This window comes from Typopeltis vanoorti, chromosome 21 (genome assembly GCF_054136105.1).
Source record: "Typopeltis vanoorti isolate ZY-2024b chromosome 21, IOZ_Tvanoo_1.0, whole genome shotgun sequence".
Lineage (NCBI taxonomy): Eukaryota > Metazoa > Arthropoda > Arachnida > Uropygi > Thelyphonidae > Typopeltis > Typopeltis vanoorti.
This window is the reverse complement of record NC_143569.1, coordinates 33,414,982-33,433,466: the sequence shown is the minus strand read 5'-3', so window position 1 is coordinate 33,433,466 and position 18,485 is coordinate 33,414,982. Positions and strand designations below refer to the sequence as shown.

Here is an 18,485-nt window from a genome sequence, read left to right as displayed (position 1 = left end):
ATTTATAGGATTATGCAGTAATAATTACCTTAAGCAGCACAAGATGGAAAGGACTCATTGGTACAAGGATATTGGATCTAGTAATAACATCAGAAAATCTGTATCTGAGACTATAAAGTTAGGGATTATAATAAACTGATCAGGCAGCCAGCTTAAAGTGGTGGCATGAGAAACTGCATAGCAGAGGAATTCAAGTACATGTGCTATACATATTTTAATGGTATTACAGCACCAAACTTGAAATAAAAAATGCTAGCATTGGAGGAATTCAAATTTTTTCAGATGCTTGCTTTTAATCTTTGCAAATTTTTATTTTTTTATTTTATTTTATTTTATTTTATTTTATTTTATTTTTGACACTTTGATATAGGAAAGTCCACAGTTCAGAATTTAAACATTAAATAGTTCATGTAGAGCCATTATAATGCTGTTAATTTGGTAAGCCTCTGTAAATAGTAGCAGTTTGTTTGCTTAGCAGCACTAAATTGCCTCTCTGTGAACACAGTGCCTTAGCCGAATAAAACTTTCTTTGAATTTGAGAAAAGCAGGAATGTATTACTATCCCATATTATAATTTGGAATTTTCTTAGGTGTAATAGCAAAGTTATGACCCTGACTGAAACTCTGCTTAGCTTCTTCTGGATAGCAGGAATTGTAATGCTATCCTGCAAAAACATTTGAGGAAGGCTAACTTTTAGTTTTCCTGGTCTGGCCTATTTTAGTTTCAGCTCACTATGTACTACGCTCTGTGATCAACTTCATTGAGATATCAGTTACGAATTTATACTCACAAGTGCTTATGGGAAAAAAACTACGAACGCTTAGTCAAGGTCATGACTTCACTGTTCTGCCTAAACAAGTTTCAACACTAGAAATATGATGAACACAGAATGGGACATCTACAATCTTCCACCTTCAACTGCCAGAAATGTTTCTTTAGACATAATAAGCATCCTAACTTAATGTAAGCCACCGAAAATACCATAAGAATGAAACAGCTGCTTTTAAAAAGTTATAAAATATTGTTATCACTAAAGCCAATAGGGGTAATGCTAATTTTATCATGAATCAAGAGGATTACAACAGAAAATTGCAGGATCTCCTAGATGACAGTGCTACTTACGAAGTCATAGACCAACATCGCACTCTGTCTCAAAAGAAAAAAGTTCCTAAATTATTGAAAAAATTTACTTCTTGGCCTGAAGAAATCATCAAGAAAATTAAACCTGTTCAGTGTGAGACCACCACCCTGTTAATTGGAGGCCTGAAGTGGGCTTAAAAAATTCCCTGTTTGGTCTCTAGAGTAGGATTTCTGGACTATGTAAAAAATAAATAAAAAATGCCAGTACATATATACTATAGATTGCAGAATTATGTAGTTCCCACCACTATTCATGAGTGGGAACTACATAATAAAATAAATAAATAAAAATTGTCAAACCACTCTGTATTTATGGAGTACTTGAAATCCATAAATCTAATATTCCCTTAGAAAAATAAATTAAAAATAAATAGAGAAAAAAAAGAAAATAATGATGAATAAATTCATAAACCATACAACTATCAAAGTTGAAAACCATGAAAGAGAACAAGTTACTTCATATGTATATTTTGGGCCAATTGTTATCCTTTGAGGAGTGCCAAAGAAAAGAGATTGAACGAAGAATTCACCTTGGATGGATGGCTTATGGGAAAATGAGAGACATATTCAGAAGTGATATCCCTATGAGTCTATAAAGGAAAGCTTTCGACCAGTGCATACTTCCTGTCCTAACATATGGAGGAGAAACATGGACTTTAACAGAAGCCCTAAACAAAAAGCTGAGAACATCGCATGGAAAGAAGTATGCTAAAAATAACATTAAGAGATAGGAAGACAAATATCTGGATAAGATCTCAAACAGGTGTCATGGATATTGTAAAATACATTAAACAGACTAAGTGGAGATGGGTTAGCCATATTGCCAGATGCAGTGATGGGAGATGGACTAGAAAAACAACAGAGTGGAGACCAATGGATGGAGCAAGACAAAGAGGAAGACCCAGAAGAAGGTGGAGAGATAAACTGGAACAAATTGCAGGAGTGAGATGGATGGGAGAGGCAGAAAACAGAGTGATCTGGAAAATCATGGGGGAGATCTTCGTCCACCAGTGGACAGAACCAGAAGGTTGAAGAAGAAGAATATTCCCTACGTTCTATAGTTGATAGTATAGACAGTCCAACTCATAAACTTGTTTAACAGTTGGCTAAGTCACTTCCTTCCCTCCTCTCCCCCCCCCCTTTATTTTTTTTCTGGTAACTCCTCTACTTTTAGAAAAAAGAAATTTTCCATTTCAGATCACTAGTTAAAAAGCATATCCTTAAACATTCAGACTTAATGACACTCCTGATTTTATAAAGTCTAACTTTCCTCCCCTTATATCTTTGAATTATTCAAATTTATTATGTATTCAGATTGCTTTACTTGGCAAGAAAAAAATTTACAAACAGATTTTTTTTCATTTATAGAAAGTCAGTACATGCTCAAAAGAAGATATCTACATAATCACATCATCCAGCCCAACACATGGAATTCTAAAAACACTTACACACACAGAGCTTAACTATCTTTACCATACTGTAGTGGGTCTCCCCTTGAGTTAACTTTTACATGGAACACTTTGAGAACAAAATACCACAATGACTTACAAACCCTTTAGTATGATTATGCTTTGATGATGAGTTTGCCATTTGCCCCATAGCAAGATACTTTGGATATTTTTATAAATTACTTTAACAGCCAACTCCCATTAATTCACTTCGCAGTTGAAAAAGAATCAAATAACTGTTTGCCCTATCTTGACACATAAGTCGGTCACCTTTCAGATGATTCGCTATTTTTTATTTTTATTTTTTTCCATTTATAGAAAGTCAGTACATGCACAAAGGAAGATATCTACATAATCACATCATCTAGTCCAACACATGGAATTCTAAAAACAGTTACACACAGAGCTCAACTATCTTCACCATATTTTCTGGTCAGTGGCTACAGCTCTCACAAAATAGATAAATACTACATGGTGCTTTTACTTCCTTCCTCTCAAATACACAAGAACAAAACTCCACTATTCCATATATTATACATCTGAAAAGATAGCCAAAGTACTAATATAATATAACCTTTACACCCATTCAAATCGCATGTCAAATTAGAAATTTTGATTTACCCTTCATGTTGGATCATCATTCAGTTTTTCAAAAAAAAAAAAAATAAATAAACACTGAAAGACTTTGAAAATAAGAACCAAACTTTGAAGATTGGTTCTTTGAAGATAACACACAAAATCGTTATCCTCGAAACGTCATCAACAAATTTCTATACCAAGATAACGAACAAAAAAGAACAGTCTCCCAGCAAATTTCAACAGCAGTCATCCCCTTTATGGGTTCAATTTCCACCAAAATTGTGAGATTGTTAAAGGCCCATAACATTAGGGTCGTATTTAAACCAACTACTAGCATCAGACAGGTTCTAAGATCTACAGACAGTGTTCCATTTTATAAATAACCAGGTGTGTGTAATATTCCATGCACGTGCGGTTTTTCCTACATTGGGCAAACTTCGAGAAGCCTGGAAATAAGACAGAAAGAACATGTTGGCGATGTAAATCACAACAGAACGATCACCTCCGGGTTGGCACATCCCTTTTCAACTTCGAACCACACTATAGACTGGAATAACAGCTCTATGCCCTACGTAGACGAAGATTACAGACATTGATTATTTAAAGATGCAGCAGTAGTGCTACGTACAGGCAGCAACCAAAACAGAAATCAAGGGGCCATACTGAACGAACGATACTTGGAAAAATCTAATTAATTCCCTCAGTTCAACAGAACTACAGTATGCGAATAATCATATTAGGCGTTTGCATGTAACGCATGTTCATGATACTGAGTAAAAATGTCATGCGAACGTGTTACCTTAGCTACCTAACATGTATAACGTTTTTTTGTATTCTTAAACCTTTTTTGCATTTACCATTTTTTTGTACTCTGCAAGCCTTGAGAAAAAAAATGGAATACCACTACGCCCGAGTGTGGATGGAATCAATTCGCCAACTTATCTGTTATCTAAACACCTGGCAGGCCTCCTCAAACCACACATCCATAATTCGGATACTTATATACGAAATTCGCAACATTTCGTTGGAGAAACTGAACAACATCTCTATCTCCAATGTGGATTTACTCGCCAGCCTGGACGTTACATCTCTATTCACTAACATCCCTGTGGAGGAAGTCATCACCATTTTAGGAAGTTTGCTCCCACTAGACATTAGTTCTCTGTTCTGTCATTGTTTAACATCAAACTTTTTCTTATGGAATAAAACCATATATCAGCAATTGACTGGCCTTGCAATGGATAGTCCCCTCTCTCCATCTTGTGCTGATCTCTTTATGGAGGATTTTGAAAGTAAAATCTCAACTCAAACAGACCCTAAACCCACAGTATGGTGGAGATACGTGGACGATATCTTTATCGTTTGGAACCACACAAAAAAGGACCTGTTCGACTTTTTTAACAAAATCAACTCTCTACACCACACAATCAAATTCACTCTAGAACTTGAAAATGATAACCAATTATCATTTCTGAACACTTTAATTAAGAAGCTTCCAAAGTGGTATCAATCTCTCAGTTTACCGCAAACCTACCAACACAGGACGTTATTTACATTTCACTTCCTGCCACCACATTTCTCAGAAACTTAGTATTGTACACGTGTTGAAGAACCGTGCCTCTCTCCTTACAACAGATCAACAAGACCTCCAGGAAGAACTATCCCTGATATTCACCAACCTTACCATGAATGCATTTTCTCGAAGACTCATCCACAAGATACTTTTCTCTGAACCCCGACGAAGACAACAAGATGATATACGTTATATTTCTACCATCGTCATTCCATACTTACGGACAGTTTCCAATAAGATTGCTAGACTCTTTAGACCACATAAAATAAGAGTGGCCTTTAAACCCACAGAAATGATTAGACAATTCTTAAGATCTCCAAAAGATAGCCATCCTTTCTCTAAATATGCTGGAGTTTATAACATACCTTGCTCGTGCGGCTTGAATTACATTGGCCAAACTTCAAGGAGCCTTGAAATTAGGCAAAAAGAACACAATAATAACATAGAAGAAAAATCAGGGTTAGCTTTTCATTTCTCAAGAACGAACCATACCATAGAGTGGGATAGAAGCACAATTCCTTACATGGAGGAGGACTTCTGCTCCCGAATTTTTAAGGAGGCCACAACAGTTGCCCGCTGTATACAAAACCTTATCAGGAACCAAGGACTAATCTTGCCCATGATCTTGAAGACCCCCCCCTTATAAGATCCTTCAACTCACCAGAACTGAATTATAGTGCCAACTATAGAACGTTTCTAAATAATAAGTGATATCATGCCCGCTCTATGCATGTATTGTACGCGCTCTGTTCTTTGTTTAATATAATTGGAATCGGTTGATTATAGGTTGTAACAGTTTTTTACTTTTTAGTGACTTACATCAGTTATGTACCCTGAAGATGCCAACAGCCTTAGTTGGTGAAACTAGTTGGTATAACATAGTTGTTTATTATATGCACTTGATCAATATAATCCCATTAAAAGTCTTTCCAAGCCTTGAGAAAGCTAGTCAGTTACTAGCGAAACCGGTAGGCAATATTGTACGAACATACGTATGAATTAAAAATCTATGGTCAGTTTAACAATAAGTCTTACATTTTGTAACATTTTACGACCAAAAACATTATTCACAACTTATTTTAAATACTTTTAAAATAAGTTGTGAATAATGTTCAACTCAAATTTGCAAAATCACATATAGCAAATATCAACTAAATAGATATATTTGCTATATGTGATTGCATCTTTACACTCAGGAAAATAATGGCTTTTGATTTAAATGGAAGAATAACACTTTAAAGCTAGACCTGCAATAAATTCCTGGAGATTCTCCTCATGAAGGATTGTTTGTCTGTCTTGATGTCATTAGGTCTTTCCGATTTTTTTTTAAAATGGTCTTCCTCTCTCTGTCTTTCCATTTGTTTTATATTTATCATTTCTTTTAGCAGCCAATCTTTCCATCCTATATAAATGCTCTTTCTGTATCCCTATATTCGTTGATCTTTTCATATAAACTCTAGATATTTGGCTCTCTTCGAGTTGTCTTCATTTCTTATATGGTCTAATATTGTGCATCCTTTAAATGTTCGTAAAAATATCATTTCTGCTGCATCTATTCTACTTTGGTCTTTCTTTTTAACAGTCTATATTTCTGAACCATATCATACAGTGGAAATGGCCATTGGGTGTTGCTAAGAAAATAAAGAAATATTTATTTACTTAGTTGCTCATATTTTGCTAGGTTTTTAACCAGTATCTTCAGACCACAAAAACAGTTTGTCATAGTATGCAAGCAGTAACAATTAATTAATACTGGGGAACAGATTAAAATAAAGTTATAATTACTACTATCTGTCATTGACAACAGAGGTTGACAGATATTTATTTATTGTTAAAATTACTGTCTCCTAGATTTTTAGTAAACTGATACAGCCATGCTCATTAAGGTTTGCGGAATGTTTTAAATTAGCTGGTGATTCGTAAAACAGTCAGAGACTGACTCCAAATCTCAATAAGGTGTCAGTTTATCAGATATCTGGGAGATGGTTATTTTAAGATCGAATTAATATGTCAACTTCTGTTTCCAACAGTAGATGGCAGCCAATTAGGAACTTTAGTTCTTTTTATTATCTGTTGCAATTTTAAACTGTTTCCCACTATCAACTAATTGTTGCTCTATGCATACTTTTTTGGTCTGAAGATGCTGGGTAGAAAACTAGTGAAATATCAGTAGATAATTAAATAAATATACGCTTTTTTCGTATTAGCGCCATATGTTGTGAATTAAACTATAATAATAAAAACTCAATATACACTACCAACATATAGGCGTTTCTTTTGTTGTATTGCATTGTTCTTCTAGTTGTATGGGAAAACAATAAAACATGGTATCTTGCTAGATACCATGTTTTATTGTTTTCCATTTTATAATTTGATCAGTACGTGGGCGGTCTGAAAAGTTTTTTGGTCTAACAATGAAAAAACGAATTTATAATTTCAAAATTATTTTTATTTTTCAACATAATCTCCCTTAAGACTAATACATTTATTCCAGCTATTCTCGAATGCCATTATCCCGTCCCTGTAGTCGTTCTCAGTAAGATGTGCAAAATACCCCTCTACAGCTACAATCACCTTGATTTGAAGAAAAACGCCGACCAGCGAGGAAAAGTTTTAGTTTTGGGAAGAGATAGAAGTTAGGGGGAGCCAAATCTGGGAAATAGCGTGGATGCTCCAACAATTCATATTGCAGTTCCCTTAATTTTCCCATTGTCAAAACACCTTTGTGAGCAAGTGCATTGTCCTGATGAAAGATGATTTTTTTTTTCTTCTGCAAACCGGGTCTTTTCTCACAAATTTTTTCGGCTAGTCTGGTTAAAAGATCGGAATAATATTCCCCGATTATTGTTTTACCTTTTTCAAGATAATTAATAAACAAAATGCCTTTAGCATTCCAAAATACTGATGCCATGACCTTTACTGCTGATGGAACCGACTTTGTCTTCTTTGGCACTGAACAACTGGCTTCTGTCTACTGTTTTGACTGTTGTTTGGATTCTGGTGTGTAATGGTGACAAGTCTCATCCATAGTAATAAATCGACACACAAAATCAGTTTTATTCTTGTTAAAATGCTCCAAGCACTATTCAGAGATTTTCATGCGAGTGTGTTTTTGATCTGCTGTGAGCAAGCGCAGCACCCATTTTGTGCAAAGCTTTTTCATTTGCAATTCTTCATGCAAAATATATCCTACACATTCATTTCAAATGCCTATAGTCTCAGCAATTTCCTTCATTTTGACTCGCCTGTCATCCAATACCATATCGTGCACTTGATCAATGATTTCTGGTGTTGCACAGTTTTTGGATGTCCTTCATGTGGATCATCTTCAAGGCTAGTACGGCCACATTAAACTCGGCAGCCCATTTCTTAATTGTCAAAAACGAAGGAGAAGGGTGCTCATAAACTTTTATGAACTTTGAATGAATTTCTTTTGGAGTTAAACCTTCTTTTAGAAAGAATTTTATAATCACACGATACTCAATTTTATTCATTTCAAGGAATACAGACAACACTTCTGTTTCAGACAGCTGTATAAAACAAACTACTTGACAGAATGACTTGCAATTTCACATGGATGCTTATGACAGATTTATGAACTTAAAAAAAAATCTTGCCAATAGTGTTGCCATCTATGGTTGAATCAGAGAACTGTTCAGACCATTCTCGTATGTGTTAAATACATTTGGAGACAAACTACATCCCCTTATCTTATGCCTTGTTTATCTTCAATCAGTAATTGAAATGCCTGGATCTGATATTGTGAAAACAGGATAAAGAAGTTCTGGAGCACTATAAAGAGATTTCAGGAGAAAGATGGCCATATTGGATTATGAAAAGAAGAACAGGTCAAAGGGGAATACAAGAGAATTTTATTACTATGTAGTAAGAAAAAGAAGAAATGACAATTGGAGAATGACTTTAGTGAATGCAGATACTTTGTCACATGCACAAGACATAGCTGAAATAAGTGTTTACTTTAGTAAGGTATATATTCTAGGTGGATATTAGTTCTCTGGATTAGAGTTAGATAAGTTAAATTACTACAAGAGATTGTTACAACAATAACAGTTGCAAAAAAAAAAAAAAATTTATTATTATTATTGCTATTGAATGGGCACCTCCATGGAGTCATAAGACTCATTGTGGGAGACCCAAATTATCAACACAATATCTATCATACCTCTCCTTGAAATCATTAACAGATAAACTGACTCAGCAATCCATTCCATTCACCACTCACCAAGAGAAAAATCTAGTCCTGATACTCTTGGTACCACACTCTTACCCACCTTCCAGGGATACTGCTTATTCTTCTCATTTCTAACCAAGTGTGAAACGTTTTCTGTGTATCAATTCTATAAAAGCTTTTAAGTAAATGAAATGTTTCTATCATATCCCTTGCCTTTATGCCTATCAATGAAATTCTCCTGTTCACCAACCCTCAACATGTTCTCATAGGGAGCATTCCACAGACCACTCACCATTTCACTAGTAATATCACCAGCTCTTTGAAGATTAAAGTGAATCGAGCAGAGCTTTAATGTTAATTGATCAACAGAATATTTATTACATATCAGTATTCTGATGATCACTTCTAGGAGTAGAGGATACTTAGATATTGTATAGTATCTTAATATACTCTACTCCTGGAGTGGATATTGACATACTATTTAATCTAATACAATTTAAGAAATATATACACGTTTACACAAGAATAATGTTTAATTTGCCAAATATTTTGGTCTGAATATTACAGACCATCTTCAGTGGTTACATAGGAATAGTTTTTTAAAACTATTCCTGTCTAAATAGTTTTTTAAAACTATTCCTATATAACCACTGAAGATGGTCTGTAATATTCAGACCGAAATATTTGGCAAATTAAACATTATTCTTGTGTAAACGTGTATGTATTTCTAATCATTATGTGACAAGTATCATTAAAAAATCAATACAGTTTAACTTTTATTGCCAGTTTTTTCTTATATTTATGCATTGTTTATTTACAGGGTACATTTAAAAGTTCAGTGTAATGTTTAATACAGTACACTTTTTTTACAGTATTTGATTAAAGTTAACGAAATAAAAACCAAGAAAGGAGTTGAATTGTTACAGCACCTTGTGGAATATTATCACGCACAAAACAAGTAAGTATTTCTTTTGCATAGCATATGCACAGACTGACTTCTTTTATTTTTTCATGAATTTAAGTTTAAGTTTCGTATTCAAGTTTTGTAGATCTGAAAAAAAAGGCATATAGCAAAGTGCCAAGATAAAAGCTGTTCAAAATGCTACAGTTATATATTATAAATTCATCATTATATCAAGCAATACTTAGTCTATATTTGCATTGTAAATCAGCAATTAGAATTGATGGAGGTACAGGGAGATAGTTTGAGGTTAAGTCGGGTGTGCTACAAGGGTGTGCATTGTCTATACTGTTATTCATCATCCATATGGATCATGTTTGAAGGAAAGCAGTATTAAACTTGATATCATGATATCAAAATTGGAGATGTTAATTATTATTATTACTGTTATTAAGAGAGACCTCCAGGGAATCAGGAATTCATTAAGGGATGCCATATACTATACACACCAGCTATCATAATTTTTCTTGAATTCATTCACACTGCTTTCACACCCACAACACCAAATGGCAATCCATTCTAATCACGCACTACTCTGAGAGAAAAATCACATATTAACTGCCTTCTTGACAGCATCAACCGAAATGCTGTATGACCCTTTCAGAAGTTTGTAAGTTTCGATCATATCACCCCTTCTCCTGTTTGTTAGTATCTGTGGTCTGCAAATTCTCAATCCGTCTTCATAATCAGTATTCTACAATCCTGATATAATTTTTAATACACTCCTTTGCATTCTCTCTACTATATCAGAATCACAAACGTGATCCATCTGTCAAATCCTTCCTAATGAATGTTACTAATGTAAAGATTGAATAACAATAGATCGAGGACTGATCCTTATGGTACACCACTGGTTACCTTAAATTTTGTAAACTCGTTTCCACTATGTGCCCCCCTCTTATTGCACCTCTTATTCATGTTAATATTTTATAATCCAAACCCATATTTTCTAGTTTATGCAAAGTCTTCCATGCTGTATTCTCTCAAAAGCCTTAGCAAAATATAAAAGTATCATGGTGTATCCATTCCCCTTGTCTAATTCAATGATAATGTTGTTATAGAATGTGAGCAAGTTGCTAAACCGTGACCTTAGTAAATCCATTTTGTTCATTGCAAAGTAGAGATTCTCTGTCAACTTATTTTTGAATGCAAGCACTAACCAGCTTTTCCGAAAAATTTTCACATCCATTCCTGAGATACTGATTGGTCAATAGTTGGATACATCAGTCTTTGCACCATCCTTGTGCAATGGGATTGCCATACATCCTTTCTACTCCTGCAGAATCTTTTATCTGAGATCTCCTTGGAGTCAAGGACTCATCAGGGATGCTATAAATCTCCCAATCCAGCTATCATACCTTCCTTAAATTCATTCACACTAGGTGCACTCACTACCCCTAAGGGCAAATTATTCCACTCGCCCACTAACTGCTCTCTAGCAAGAAAACCTAGCACTTACCCCTTTCTTGACCGTGAACAAACTTAACTTCCATGGATGGCCTAGTGTTCTCTCCCCACCTTCCATATAACGAAAAAATTCATCAGTTGATATCCCATAATCCGGATATAATCTTTGTAACTCTTCTCTGCATGCTTTCCACAGCTTCTTTATCCCCTTGAAACCCAAAAGACCAAATCTGCACACAATAATGGCCCAAAGACTGAACCCTGAGGTACACCACTGGTCACCTTAAATCTGGCAGATTCACACCCACTGCATACCACTTTTTGATATCTGTCTGTCAACTATTCCCTGATCCAAGGCAATAGATTATATTCCAATTCCATATTCTCCAGTTTGCGCAACAGCCTATTGTGTGGAATCCTATCAGAAGCATTAGAAAAATCCAACATTATCATAGTGTATCCATTCCCTTTATCCAACTCGGCCGTAACATTGTTATAAAAGATGAGCAAATTGCTAAAGCATGACCATAGTTTAGTAAACCCATGCTGTTCCTTGCAAGGTGCAGCATGTTTGTCTACCCATTTCTGCATGCGAGTTCTTACCAACTTCTCTAAAATCTTCACTACCACACTAAAGATACTGATAGGTCGGTAGTTAGATACATCAGTTTTTCCACCACCCCTGTACAATGAAATTATCATACATTCCTTCCATTCTTGTGGTATGATTCCTGAGCTGAGACTCAAGTTATACAAGCATGTGAAAGTCTTAGCCAATTTGGCTGAACATTCCTTTAGCAAACGGGCTGATATTCCATCTGTTGCTATTGACAAATTCTTATCCAGGTTATGCAAGAGCTCTTCAACCTCATTTTCATGATCCTCTAACTCTTCATCCAATGTAGCAGTAGCACTGTGCACCATGCTACATACAGCTGATCGATATATCTTAGCAAAGTAAGCACTCATTAATTGAACAATCTCCTTAGCTTCCAACACTTGTGTACCATCTGCATTCAATAAACTTATTCTTCCACGTTCATTCTTTCTTTCTTTTGTTTGCAGCATAACAATAAAATTCTTTTGGATTGCCTTTAACTTCTTCTTCTTCTGCAGCTTCTCCCACTTAAGTGGGGTCACTGTTGATAATGAGTCTCCTCCACATCCTCCTGTCTTGGGCTGTCACCACATCCAAGTTTCCTCAAGTCCTCTTCTACACCATCAATTGTTTCCTCAAGTCCTCCTCTACCAGCTCCCTCCATCTCTTCTTTGGCCGTCCACACGTCCTCCTTCCTTACACATCCATCTGCATGACCCTTCTTCCCACATATTCGTCCTCCCTCCTCATCACATGACCCAACCATCTCAACCTTGCCTCCTGTATCTTCACTCCTAAGTTCGTAACTTTCACTGTTCCCCTCACATAGTCATTTCTCAGACGATCCTTCTGGTCACACCGGATTGGATTTTTGGATTGCCTTTAACTGGCATGGCAAATTTCTTTTCATACTCAGATTTAGCTTTCCTTATTCTTATTCTCACAATATTCTTTCCACATCATCTTCTTGTGGATCTCTTGCTTAATAAGGTTGCACATCCATTTCACTCCCAACCTATTTATTCTTCGAACACTAGGGATACATTCAGATGCTGCTTCATTTAAGCACTTTTCAAAGATTCTCATGCATTGCTGACATTTTTCCCATTCAGTAACTGATACCATGGGACCAAAGATATGGGCTGATGATATTCTCCTGAGTTGATCATAATTTTCAGCTTTGTAGTTCAAGTAACTTGTTTTAATCAGAGCATCAATGCAATTCAATTCATCCCAAGGAAGTTCAACATGATCACTCTCTCCAATTGGTGGTAAAATAGTTCACAGAATTTATTCACAGCATCAAAAGGGGTCTCTTGACAGAGACCCCTTTTGATGCTGTGAATAAATTCGACCTCTTTGACCACGAGTTCCTTCTTTCACATGTTGCTTGAGAAACTTGTCTTGCAAGAATTTAATAAATTCCTCTTTTTTATCATGAGATTTCTCTTCTATCCAATCAATGTTTGGAAAATTAAAGTCACCTATAATGATCATTCGTTTGATACCTAAGGCTGAATTGGCAATGCATTTCTTCATCCTGCAACTGAGCTGTCATGTCTGTAGCAACACCCCACCATATATTTCATTGTGTTAACCTCCACTTTACATCAGTAGACTCAAACTCACCGCTACATGGGACATCGTTACCAACATTGTTTTCTCATGTTTTTGTCCTAACTGGACTTAAGTCATCTGATATCATTAGTAGCACTTCTCTCCTATCTCTTGTCATACCTAAAAATAGTATATCCATTACACTCGATCCCACTTACCATATCCGATTCTGATACCAGGTTATTCTGATGTCAGCAATGCCAACAATCTTAGACTACGTTAATATATATATTCAATAAAACAACGAACTCAACCCTGAGACTCAATTTGAGTCTCTCATAATTTGAGACTGAAATTATGTAGCCTGGTTAATGAAATAGCCAATTCAGCTGGACACTTTTAGCACCTGTTCTGATATCCCATCAGCCCCTATTGTGATATTCTTATTCAGTTTGTGCAACAGCTCTAATACCTCATCCTTATCCACCTCAGTTTCTTCATCCAATGAATAGATAGCATTGAGCTCAATGTTGTGTACACTAGATTGATAGCTTTTAACATAATGGGCACTCATTAGTTGAACAACCTCATCTGCATTTGTCACCATCTGCGTCATATTCATTCTTTCATTTACTTGCAGCATATCAATAGAATTCTTTGGGGTTATCTTTAGCTTGCAAAGCCAGCTTCTTTTCATACTCAGACTTTGCTTTCTGTACAATAGTTGACTATTCTAGGCTGCTGCTTATCATTTGCAAAACCGACATCATCCTTATACACATGGTATTCCTTCCACATCATCCTTCCCAAGTGAATATTGCATGATCACTGTCACCAACTGAAACATCTTCTGATACTATAATCAAATCTAATGCTCTTTGACTTAGAGTTCCATCTTTCACATCCTGCTTGAGAAAGTTGTCTCGCAGCAGCTAAATAAATTCAGTTTCATTCTTCACATGAGATTTTATTGCTACCCAATCAATGTTTGGATAATTAAAGTCCCCCATAATTATTACTCTTTTAGCACCCATCATCTTTATTTGATGATGCATTTCTTCATCACTAGCAACTGATCCACAAGATCTTTAACAACACCCTGCTATGTATTAAATCTTGTTAGATTCCACCTAACACCAGATGGCTGCAAACTCTGTCATATGAAAAACTGTTACTAGTATTACAATCATAGGTTTCAACACTAACTGGATTCAAGTTTTCTGATATCATTAGCCCTTTACTTTCCATTAAATCTCAGCTCTTTACTTTGTGCCGATGATGTTATACTCCTAAATAAATCTAGGACAACTCTGCAGGGTTCTGGCTGCTGTAATAAATTTGGTATGAAAATTAAGTCAATGAAAATAGGCAGAAACATTGAAAACCTCAACTGCTTCCTGAATGAGAACCTATAGAACAAGTAAAATATTTAAGATATTTAAGCACACTTTTTTAGTGAAGATAGTAAATTAAATTTGTAAATAGACAGCATAATTAGCAAAGCTGGTATGGTATAAGTGAACTGAATACATTTTTATGGAATAAGAGAGATATTAGTCAAAACATTAAACTAGCTGTATACAAGACAGTGTTCAAACCAATTTTCACTTATGGATCTCAGAGCTGGGTTAGAAATAAAACTCTTGATCAAAGACTGGAGACCACAGATATGAGGGTTTTGAGAAAGATTAGAAGAGTGAACAGATGGTATCAGTAACATTGTCATATTAAAAACAAGGCTCTTATTTAAGAACTTGATGTTATCATTCAGGAAATATGTTAGCAGAGTTAATCTCAGGCAGAATGGCCACAACAGAATGGGAGAGGAAAGATTAGCGAAACAGGCATTTACAAGGATGACACGAAAAAGAGCCAGAGAAAGACCAAGATGTAAGTGCCTCTGAAGACTGAAATATAAGATTGATAATATTGAAATGTTGACAGATAACAGGCTAATCTGAAGGAAAATAGTTGATAGGAAGTTAGTAATGATGTATCATTTCATGTAGTACTATCATATGATCCTGTATATCCTAACATATACCCTAAGGGTATATGTTAGGAATTTGATGATGAAAAATTAAGACTTCAGACATATTTATAATTTTCTCTAGAAAAAGTTTAATGTACAAAAACCCTATGTATAACATAAGATCATCAGTACTTAACTATGCAGTCATGAGCATATATTTTACATCATAACAAAATAATGAAATGAAAGTCACTTTATCTAAAATACCACTTTTCAGTTATATAATCTAACAGTCTGTATTCTTTGTTTACAAAATAGTGAAATTTTTATTTTCTTCCAATAACACTATCTCGAATTCATGCAGAAAAGCATTGACTTAGAAACTACTCATATCTGTATAACAGCAACATAAATTAATCTCTTTTGCATCTTTTGATCACATGATATGGATACATATGATTATAATATACTTCACAGCTCTATTTTTCAGATGTTTTCTTTTCTTATTCTTCCATTTCTAATTTTTTTGAATCTACGCAGTCATGCTACAGAATTTCTCAAGACCTGTTCTGGTACTGGTGCTGCGTATAACATATGGATATGCTACATCTTCTATTTCTATCCAATACACAAACAGGAGGTTTTTCTATCAGACTATTATCTGTTTTAATGATACAGACGACATATTTCTTTAAAATAGGTGTACTAATCAAATATAATAACCTATGGGGAAAAAGCATAATTCATTCCTCAAAATTTCTTTTTTGGCCCTTATTTTCCTTTATAAAAGAATTAGGGTATGTCTCAGGGCCTAGTTAAAGAAAACCATGAAGCTGAAAGACAATAAAACATATTATCATTAAAAGAGACCTCCAGGGAGTCAGGGACTCATCGAGGGAGGCCACACCAACTATTATACTTACTCTTAAATTCATTCACTCCACTCACACTCAAAACATCCAATGGCAATCCATTCCAATTATGCACCACCCTATGTGAGAAAAATCTAGTTCTCACCCCCCCCCCTTCTTAGCAGCATTATTCTCAGCTTCCAAGGATGTCCTCTTGTCCTTTCCTTATCTTCCATAAATTGAAAAATTTCATCAGTTGAACTCCTGTATGACTCTTTCAGAAGTTTGTAAATCTCAATCCTATCATCCCTCTTTCTCCTGTTTGCTAGTATCTGCAGGCTACAAATTCTCAATCTGTCTTCATAATCAATATTCCACAATCCTGATATCATTTTTAACACTTGACTTTGCACTCTCTCCAATATATCATAATCAAAACGGAAATCAGGAGACCAGACCCGCACACAATAGTCTAAGTGAGATCTTATCAAGGCCTTGTAAAGAGGCAAAACGACATCCTTATCTTTACATGCAAGTGTTCATTTCAGCATATTTCAGTTATCTTTTGAGTTGTATTTGCAATCTTTGCTACATGGTCCCTGAACTTCAACTTCCTATCTATTAATACTCCAAGATTCGTAGCCTTATCAGTTGTTTCAAAGAATGAAAGTAGAAAGATTACCAAAACAAGCCTTAAAGTACAAGCCATTTGGAAAAAGAAAACCAGGGCGTCCTCTTAAACTATTCAATGATGACTTCTAAGCTGGAACAAGCCACACTAGACCTAAATCCTTGATATGCATAATGATGATCAGTTGTTTCTAGCATAATCCCACCAATATAATATGACATTGGATATTGTCTAATCATGCCAAAGTGAATAACTTTACATTTAGTGACATCGAAGTGACATCCATTTTCCCATTCCCACAATTCCAGCCTATTGAAATCATTGTGCAAGTACTGCATATCAGCAGCATTCCTGATTACCCTATCTACCTTTGCATCATCAGCAAATAGCTGTATGTTACTTGTCAAATCCTTCTCAATATTTATATTCCCCTTGTCTAGTTCAATGGTGACATTGTTGTAGAATGTGAGCAAATTGCTAAAACATGACCTTCCCTTAGTAAACCCATTTCTGAATGCAAGCCCTAACCAATTTTTCCAAAATCCCCACCACACTCCTGAGATACTAATTGGTTGATAGTTGGATACATCAGTCTTTGCACCACCCTTTTGCAATGAATTACAATAATTCTTTCCATTCCTGCAGAATATTTCCTGTTCTGAGACTCATATTAAACAGCCTAGTCAAAGGAATAGCCAGTTCAGCTGAACACTCTTTTAGCACACATGCTGATATCCTATCAGTGCCTATTGCTGAATTCTTATTCAGTTTGTGCAACAGCTCTAATACATACACCTGAACTCCTTCATCCAGTGAAGAGGTAGCAATGAGCTTAATGTCGAATACACCAGGTTGATATCTTTTAACAAAATTGGCCCTCATTAGTTGAACAACCTCTTGTGCATTGGTAACCCTCACACCATATGCATTTAGAAGAGTTATTCTTTCATATTCTTTTTGTTTTTTTTTTTAAGCATGCAGAGACAGTTTCTTTTCATACTCAGACCTTGCTTTCTGTACAACAGGTGACTATTCTAGCCTGCTGCTTATAAGTTTCTTAACCAACATGATCTTTATGCTGCACGTAGTATTCCTTCCACATCATCCTTTTCTTACAAATCCGTTACATATCCATTTGACTCCTACCCTGTTTATTCTTTGAACTTTTGGGACACATTCTGATATGCATCATATAAGTATTGTTTAAATGCTTCCTATTCAGCAACCAATTACATTCTACTGAACTCGGTATATTTCTCAGTTGGTTATGAATTGATCATTCATAAACTTAGTCACTTCCCTAGTGAGTACTGCACAATCACTGTCACCAACCTAAGGCAGAATAGTTGCATCTTTAGCTGATACACCCTCTGCCACTATAATCAAATCTAACACTTTTTTAAATAACGAAACCTGTGGTGCGTTCATAATTAGAAGAAACACACGTATAAACCACAGTGAAAATTATTTAATTGTAAATATATCATCCTAAGTATCTTAGGACATCATCAGTACAGTATTTAAACAAAAATTAGGAATAACATACAGTTAGGGCGCATGATTACAATAGAATCT

At 35.3% G+C, this 18,485-nt stretch overlaps 1 protein-coding gene across 3 annotated transcripts in view; it reads left to right on the top strand.

The window, feature by feature from the left end:
• The window catches only part of Asap (ArfGAP domain of ASAP), a 718,739-nt gene that overhangs the window by 167,222 nt on the left and 533,032 nt on the right, over nt 1-18,485 (top strand). For all 3 annotated transcript variants that reach the window (XM_090411444.1, XM_090411445.1, XM_090411443.1), the window contains exon 9: nt 9,806-9,891. In XM_090411444.1, coding sequence (XP_090267570.1) covers nt 9,806-9,891 — 86 coding nt within the window. The remainder of the gene's footprint in view (nt 1-9,805; nt 9,892-18,485) is intronic.